We start from the raw sequence: 8,217 nt of genomic DNA, 5'->3' as shown, positions 1-8,217 counted from the left end.
GCACGTGCCGCCTTGACGGTTTCTGATTGGGCCGCGCTGGCGTGGGGGGAACCAATGGGAAGCGGGCTTTGGGGGTTGCCAGGGAGAGAGGCAGGCTGGCGGCTGACTTCCTCTTCCGGCGGCTGAGGCACGAGGATCCGGTGTTTCAACAGCGGGAAAATGCGGCCTTTGACTGAAGAGGAGACTCGCGTCATGTTTGAGAAGATAGCGAAATAGTAAGAGCGCGGGAGGGGCGGAGGAGGGTGTGCGTGTGGTGGGAAGGGAAGGGGGCGGGGTGAGGCGCGGGGCCGGGGCCGGGCCGGGCCGTGAGGACGCGGCCTCCAGTGCGCCTCTCGTCCGCAGCATCGGGGAGAACCTTCAGCTGCTGGTCGATAGGCCCGACGGCACCTACTGCTTCAGGCTGCACAACGACCGCGTGTACTACGTGAGGTGAGGAGGGCCCGGCGGGCAGCACAGACCCGGGTGGTGGGGGTGGGGGTGGGGGTGAGGGGTCTGGGTCACACTCGCGCCCTTATAATGACACCTCTTTCTTCCTCGCCCTTTTAGTGAAAAGATCTTGAAGTTGGCCGCCAACATCTCCGGTGACAAGCTGGTGTCGCTGGGGACCTGCTTCGGGAAATTCACGAAGACCCACAAATTCCGGCTGCACATCACAGCTCTGGATTACCTGGCCCCCTATGCCAAGGTTTGTGGGGTGGGTTTCCGGCCGGCCACTGGGGATGGAGGAGGTCAGGGTTGAGGGCCACCTCTATCTGGACGCAGAGAGTTGGGCAGCTTCTCTGCTACCAGCATCAGCACCAGCACGTGGAGAGGTTTGTAGGTATGGCGAGGGCCCCGTGACAGGAGTCCCCTGACTACCCGTTGTAATTATCTCCAGCAAAATAGAAAAGCCTGCGCAAAGACCCAGCTGAAGATCGAAAAGCAAGTAGGTGGCTCTGATGAGGGGCAGAGTGGGTCCAGAAAAAGAGCCGTTTAAACTATCCATAGGAGAAGTTGCTCATAGAGTGGAGGAAAGAAAGAAGCTGGCAGTAATGTTTAGGAAATGAACAATTTGAGGGAGATATGCATCTTTCAAGAAATCCATCCTATCAATAGATCCAGCTGCTAGCTTATCTGCAGGGATATAGCTTGTTAACATTTTTGTTTTGGGATTTTTATTCTCTGTTTATGTAGTACAAAGTGTGGATAAAGCCTGGAGCAGAGCAGTCCTTCCTGTATGGGAATCACGTGTTGAAATCTGGGCTGGGTCGAATCACTGAAAACACGTCTCAGTACCAGGGAGTGGTGGTGTACTCCATGGCAGACATCCCTTTGGTGAGTACAGATTGGTAGCTGTTACGTTTTATTCAAGAAAGATGTATTTTTCGACCTGTGGGCTTGAGAGACTATAAATTCTCAGCACCGTGTGTGTTTCTCAGAGAACTGTGATTTTTTTTTTTTAATGTCTTTTGTTATTTCCAGCCTTCAGTGCGTGTTTATTGAATGACTTGAGTGAATCAGTGTCTCTTCTTTTGAATCCCAGGGTTTTGGGGTGGCAGCAAAGTCTACACAAGACTGCAGGAGAGTAGACCCCATGGCGATTGTGGTATTTCATCAAGCAGACATTGGGGAATATGTACGACATGAAGAGACGTTGACTTAAAACGAAATCATCGCGAGGACTTGTGGCTGTGTGGAAGGGCCTAGCTTTGTTTCCCGTGTCTGTGTAGGCTCCACCATCTTGTTGAATTTGGCCAACACTGTGATCTCTCCAGGGACTACTTAGCTCGATATGGACAAATGCAGGCTGGATTCTTACTGAGCAGGAATGGGTCAAAAATGGCCATTTCGGGTGTTTGTGTTTGTTACTAAATAGAGTATCGTGTTTTTTATATTTCAATCAGGACTTCTTATTTTCAGTAAAAGATTCTAAATCATTGGAATTGAGGACAAGAATAGCTTATTGTTATCTGTGATAACACTTTTCCAACCTCATGGTAAGAATACAACAGGTTTTCTTATTAATACTAGGAAGGTAGATATTGCTGTATAAGAATAGTTGGCTGTGTCTGGGATTTTACAAATGAAATTTGGATAAAATACTAAGAGCAATTTATTCTTCTAGTTTTCCTTATGATGAGTGCTGTGTGGTGTGGGAGAAAACTTGGATCATAAACCTAGTTCTAATATCTACCAGCTCTGATGTTTTAGATGAGTCATTGAAACTTTAGTGAGCTTCATTTTCTTCTGTTTCAAAAAACAGCTTTAACCATCTACCTAAGAATGGTTTTCAGAATTTGCCTAGCAAATGAGAGGTGCTGACTAAGTGGTAAGAATTGTTTTTATGTTGCATATATACTGAGTGTTTCTGCTACTAAGCATAGGATCTAATGAGTATAATTTGATTATATTATTTTGGTTTTTCCAAGCTGTTTTCTGCATCTTTTTCCTGGATGGTGATTTCAGATTGAATGTTATTTTCATCACCTTGGTTTCCTAAAACATTTCCCTTATGAACCTTTACTTAACTTACCGGACTGGACAAAAAGCACTAATCAGAGACCCTGAAATAATTTACTGCCTTCATTCTTCCATGTGCTTCCTGAAGTCATTTTTAGAATTAAAATATTTTTAAAATGAAAGTAATTTCGTAGGGAAATCTTTTTTAAACTACCTATATTATAAAACAAATTTTCTAATGATTATACTGTTGAAATCTCAAAGGTGACGTCTCTAAAAATAAAACATTTTTAACTACAAAGAAGCATTCTACCAATTGTAGAATGCTTTTTGACCCATTTTCTCAACTCTTCTCTCTTCACCAGTTCTCTTAACCTCTGATAGACGTAGTGGCCAGCTGGCATGGCTAGGTGGTTGAGTGTCGACCTATGAACCTGGAGGTCAAGGATAGATTCCAAGTCAGGGCATATGCTTGGGTTGTGGGCTGGATCTCCAATGTGGGGTGTGCCTTGATTCTCTCTCATCATTGATGTTTCTGTCTCTCTCTCTCCCCCTCTCCCTTTCTCTTTGAAATTAATAAAAAATATTTAAAATAAATAAATAGACTTGGTGAAGGTTAAGGGACTGGTAGTAGCATTTGGTGCGTACATTAGAATTAGCCAACATCTTGCCGAAACCGGTTTGGCTCAGTGGATAGAGCGTCGGCCTGCGGACTGAAGGATCCCAGGTTCAATTCCGGTCAAGGGCATGTACCTTGGTTGCCGGCACATCCCCGGTAGGGGGTGTACAAGAGGCAGCTGATCGATGATTCTCTCTCATCGATGTTTCTCTCTATCCCTCTCTTTCTCTCTCTAAAAAATCAATAAAATATATTTTTTTTAAAAAGAAAAGAAATAGGCAACATCCAAACTTACACATTTTTATTCCTTTATTGCCATTTTGCCTCAGTAGATGAGTGCAGTAAACTAAAACTTTCTAATAGGAGAAATTGATTATTCCCCCCCCCCAGTAACTTTACAAAGCTGATTTAACAAAGCTTTGATAAGACTCCGCCCCAGAAGAAAAGAGCCAGCACACTGTAATTATGTTTGCTTAGCATTTTGGCTTGTTTGTGTCAGTAGTCGTTGAGACATTGAAGAGGCGCTTCAGGAAGTACAGCTGCAGGACCCCAGAAAGAACAATCACAAGGCTCTGGGCCATCGACCACCAGTTCACATAGTTATAGTTTGATTGGAGAAGGAAAAAGTCAGCCATTTTCCTCATGCGGGCAAAGTTGTAATGACGCCACATGTGAAAGATATTTTTCTGTACCTTTCGTGTACTTTCCTGTGGGGCAGACAATGAAATAAGGAAAGGATGCCTCCCTACCCCCATCTAGCCTCACCTGGATGCTCTCTAGCTAAAAAATAAAAAGTGGACAAAGGATTTAAATAGACATTTCTCCAAAGAAGATATACAAATGCTGAAAAACACCTGAAAAGTTGCTCAGTGACATTAGAAACAATTCAAAATCAGAAGATACCATTTCACACGAGCATGAAGATGTGGAGAAATTTCCTGCTGGTGGGAGAGTAAAATGGTTTAGGCACTGTGGGAAACAGCCGTTCCTCAGTCAATTACTACCCTGTTTTCCCGAAAATAAAACAGTCTTATATTAATTTTTGCTCCCAAAGATGTGCTAGGTCTTTCCATGCTTATCTTTCCACGCTAGGTCTTATTTTCGGAGGATGTCTTATTTTCGGGGAAACACGGTATATGACCCAGTACACTACTTTATATAGAAATAAAACCACATTTACACAAAAACTTATGCAAACGTTCACAGCTGCATTATTCATGATAGACCAAAAAAATGGAAACAATGCAAATATCTGTCAGTTGATGGGTGGGTAACTAATGTGGTATATCCATTCAATAGGATATTATTCAGCAATAAAAAGGGATTAAATACTGAATACATGCTACAATATGGATGAGCCTTAGAAACATACTAAATGAAAGAAGCCAGAGGCAAAAGGCTACATTGTATAATTTCATTCATATGAAATGTACAAAATGGGCTCATTTATAGAGCCAAAAAGTATAAAACAAGAATTCCAAGTCATAAAAACTAAAGGCTACAAATCCCCTTGCCTGTTTGGTTTCTCAGCTCAAATACTATCACTCCCATATTTTTCATCTTTTTCCAAATTTAAAATCTGTTTCCATGGATGTTTCCCACAAAACAGTTACCTCAATTGCATCCAGAGTGTTATTCAGTTGTTTTCTTTCGTTCTGTTTATGGTCTATCTCAGGCTCTTCATAGAAGACTCCAAAATTGAGGTACACTTGCACAGAACCAAAGTGATTTTGCTGATTTTTTAGACAAAGTTGATAAAAACCTGTAGGAATTCCTGGATCATTACCAAGTCTTGGTCTCCCACCCTTTGTTGATCTCACTCTCTAGGTGTGGAGATAACGGTTCTCCAGGGGTCAGTGTGCTAATTAGCACCTTTTTACTTAGCAAGTACAGCGATCCAACGTTTGATGTAGAAGTTACACTGATCTTACATGAAACTTTATTCATTTTTTCATTAAGGTATTATTGATCTTACATGAAACTTTTACTCAACATTACTTAAAATAATCATGTTTTGGCAGATATTACTAACGGTCTGTAGAGAAATTAGTATTTCCTTCCCCTTTTTCAACCTATTATCTCAAGGAATTTCTCAAATTGAGTTGAAATTAAGAGCTGGAGGATACCACCTCAAACTTAAACGAGGCAAAAATTGATGTATTGTGAATGAAAGAAATGATTAACTGCTAGGTGGTCTGTACAGGACTGATGGTTTGGGGCATAAACTGGTGCTGGTTTTCAGCTGGGGTCGCCTCCCCTTGTGTGTGTGAGAGTGTATTTATCGAAATGGTTGGAAGGCACTACTGGCATGGAGAGGCCAAAGATGCTAAATATCTCATAATGCTACAAAGTGAAGGATCGTCTATGCTCCTTGAAAAACATCTTTTTGTACACCTGGCTGGTAGATTGCTGCTGACTGGTGCTGTCCCAGGTGGGGACAGGCTCGATCTGGCTGTAGGACTTTGCTGGTGACTAGAGAAGTGCTTTGCTGTGGGAGGTGGATATTTTTCATGGCTGTGCATTTCCTCTTGTTCTGGGTGCTTTTTGGTAACTGGGTCATGTATTCCGATGACTGGAAATAGATGTCATCCCATTATAAATTTATTAAATGAAATCCTGTATCTTTAACGAGTCTGTTTCCCATATTCTGGTTAGTTGGGGGTGATAAGATAAAATTGAGTTTCTGGACCCTGGAGTTATAGTCACCTGGAGACTTGGCCACTGGCTGTCTCCAGGAAAACTGGTTTATGGTGTTCCAGGCTGAAGTTTTTCCTACTGTTTTACCATCCTATGCAAAAAAAAAGCCAGGGTTTTCACATCTTAGCCACTTAATTTCAATACTTCATCATTTTCCCAATTAAAAAAAAAAAAGACAATTATTAGAATAGCCATAGTTATAAGAACAGACCTGTCTCGTGGGTAGAGAAGTTAATCTGGCCCCGGACATTCTGAGAGGTTTCTATGAGAAAACCTTGTGGGGTATGTGCAGTGGCAGCAATATGCCGGTCATGTGATATTCCCAGTGTCCGCTGAACCTGCCAAGACACATGAAAGGGAGAATGGTCCCTGATACGTCACCAAGAAGCTAGTTAAATGGAAAGATTGATATCCTATGTGGTTCTCAGTCAGGGATGGTGCTGTCCACCCTCTGGGGATTTGGATTGAGTTAATGGTGTGCAGTGGGGTGAGGAGAGACAGCAAAGATGAACATCCGCCATGTTAGAAACAAAGAATTGCCCCAAATGCAGATGGCACTCCTATAAAAAAGACATGTCGCAGACCTCACAGCAGGCCTACATCGGCTGGTGTGCAAGATTCTGGTTGTAGCCTTGAGTGAACTAGCGTGGCTTTGAGCTCCCTAGTATTGTCCTCACACACTTGGGCTTATTTCATGCTTCCTAGTGAATAAGGCACTCAGTAGGCACTCACTGCCACGCTGGGTCTTGATAAACCCAGGCTACAGTGAGCTGTCTATAACTACTCTTTTATCACAATTTAAAGATAAGAAAAAGCTCTGGTAAGTTCATTTAAGTTTTTGTTTTGTGTTTTAAACATTTTTTAAATTTCAGAGAGGGGGAGAAATAGAAACATCAATGATGAGAATCATCTATTGGCCGTCTCCTGCACGTCCCCTCCTGGGGATGGAGCCTGGGCATGTGCCCTGACGGGGAATCGAATGGTGACCCCTGGAGCCACAGCAGCTCGGCAAAATAAGTCTTGAAGTTACAGTGGAGTAAGGTCAGTATACAGAATCTATTACTATGTGAGCAGATTAGAAAGTTAAGGTTTCTAAAATGAAAAACCAAGGGAATGAACCGCCTCTAACTTCACTATTGAGTGGGATGGATTGAAGTACTGGGCCTGTGAACAGGCAGGTTGAAAACATTTACCTTCTTAACACAAACAGGACTGTCTGGCCCGATAGAGAAATGTTGAGCCGGTGACCCTGTTTGCCAGAATTACCCCTAAAGGCAGGAGACTAAATGTTGCTCTTCCAGCCCCATAAACTGGTCTCTTTTTGAAATCTCTTTAAAGTTCATGTGACTTTCCTGATCCGCCTTATTTTAATATTTTAAAAATGTATTTTCTCATCTCCAAATCTGAGTAAATGTGATGATGATTTCTCCAGAAGTGGCACCCTGTTTGTCTCCTGGTTTTGAGCACACTGCCATAGCCTCCAGTTTGGGAAGCCAAGCCATATGTTTTAGTGATTATTCATCCAAGAGTTTCCATCTAACTGCAGGTCCATTTCATTAACAGATGGAGAATCACAGCATAATAAAGACAACCAGAACCTCATGTTAGTCTAGGACTTGACCCACTTTACAAAAGGAAACAAAAAAAATTCTCCCATGTGGCCAGACGAGCCCAAGTACCTACCTCATAGCTGAAATAGAAGTATCCACTTTGGTGGGCAAATTGCCAAAAGCATTCTACGCCTCCTGGAGGGATCATGATGGCAAAGTCATAGCGATCTGCTCCCCGGAAGAGTGGCTGGTCCCCAGACCCACTAAGGGGTTCTGTTTTCTGGCTCCTGGCAGGGGTCACTAGGTTCAGAACCATCAGTCCAACCCCAATGAGCAAAGGGAACATGCTGGTTCCCGGAGACTCCTCTGCAGGTGAACTGCCGGTAGCCCAGTGGAGCCAAGTAAGTTTATATAACTTCTGGGATAATCATTAACTCCACAAGTCATACCTGGGCTGGCGGCTTCAGGGCCACACATAGATATTCACAATGGAACTGGCATGATACTGTATGGGTCACAGGAAGTTTTTCCTTCCACCTAAAAAAACTTAGTGGCTTACCAAACCTACTTCCTGGGGGCGAGGTAGAATCTACTACGATTTATCTCCATCCTTCCTTTTGGCTCTCTCTTTTTTTTTTCTTTTTTTCTTTTTTAGTTCTTGCTTCTTGGGGATAAATATTGAGTAAGTTTATTTACAGTCATCTGAATAGTATAGACAGAAGTTGGCTGGGGAGATTTTTATCTTATTCAAATCAAATTGCTAGATGCTACCCAATTCTATAGTTGAGAGAACATGTGCAAACCCATGAAAACATGTGCAAACATTTAAATGGGTGAAGAGTGAGCAAAAGACAGAAATGGACTTTCAGAGATTCCGGGGCTGGCTCACCATCCATAAGCACAGCTGGCACT

The 8,217-nt window shown here is 42.8% G+C and overlaps 2 protein-coding genes across 3 annotated transcripts; one reads left to right on the top strand and one right to left on the bottom strand.

Annotated features, from left to right (window-relative positions):
- The first annotated feature begins 13 nt into the window (after positions 1-13).
- NIP7 (nucleolar pre-rRNA processing protein NIP7) lies at positions 14-2,621 on the top strand. Of its 2 annotated transcripts, none has more exons than XM_036441397.2 (5): positions 14-215; positions 343-429; positions 547-685; positions 1,174-1,314; positions 1,523-2,621. In XM_036441397.2, exons 1-5 carry the CDS (start codon positions 160-162, stop codon positions 1,640-1,642), a joined length of 543 nt encoding a protein of 180 aa, XP_036297290.1. In that variant the 5' UTR covers positions 14-159; the 3' UTR covers positions 1,643-2,621. The 2 variants fall into 2 exon arrangements, with proteins under 2 accessions (XP_036297290.1, XP_036297292.1); XM_036441399.2 differs by having other exon boundaries at positions 1,462-1,588.
- Positions 2,622-3,352: 731 nt separating this feature from the next.
- TMED6 (transmembrane p24 trafficking protein 6) lies at positions 3,353-8,152 on the bottom strand. The gene is made up of 4 exons (XM_036441396.2): positions 7,439-8,152; positions 5,967-6,093; positions 4,672-4,820; positions 3,353-3,765 (listed from the first exon to the last, which is right to left on the bottom strand). The coding sequence occupies exons 1-4, from the start codon at positions 7,649-7,651 to the stop codon at positions 3,532-3,534; spliced, it is 723 nt and encodes a 240-aa protein (XP_036297289.1). The 5' UTR covers positions 7,652-8,152; the 3' UTR covers positions 3,353-3,531.
- Between the last annotated feature and the right edge of the window lie 65 nt (positions 8,153-8,217).

Source organism: Pipistrellus kuhlii, unplaced genomic scaffold (assembly GCF_014108245.1).
Source record: "Pipistrellus kuhlii isolate mPipKuh1 unplaced genomic scaffold, mPipKuh1.p scaffold_m20_p_17, whole genome shotgun sequence".
In the NCBI taxonomy this organism is placed as follows: domain Eukaryota; kingdom Metazoa; phylum Chordata; class Mammalia; order Chiroptera; family Vespertilionidae; genus Pipistrellus; species Pipistrellus kuhlii.
Note: the sequence above shows the minus strand (reverse complement) of the source record. Positions and strands in the feature narration are given on the sequence as shown.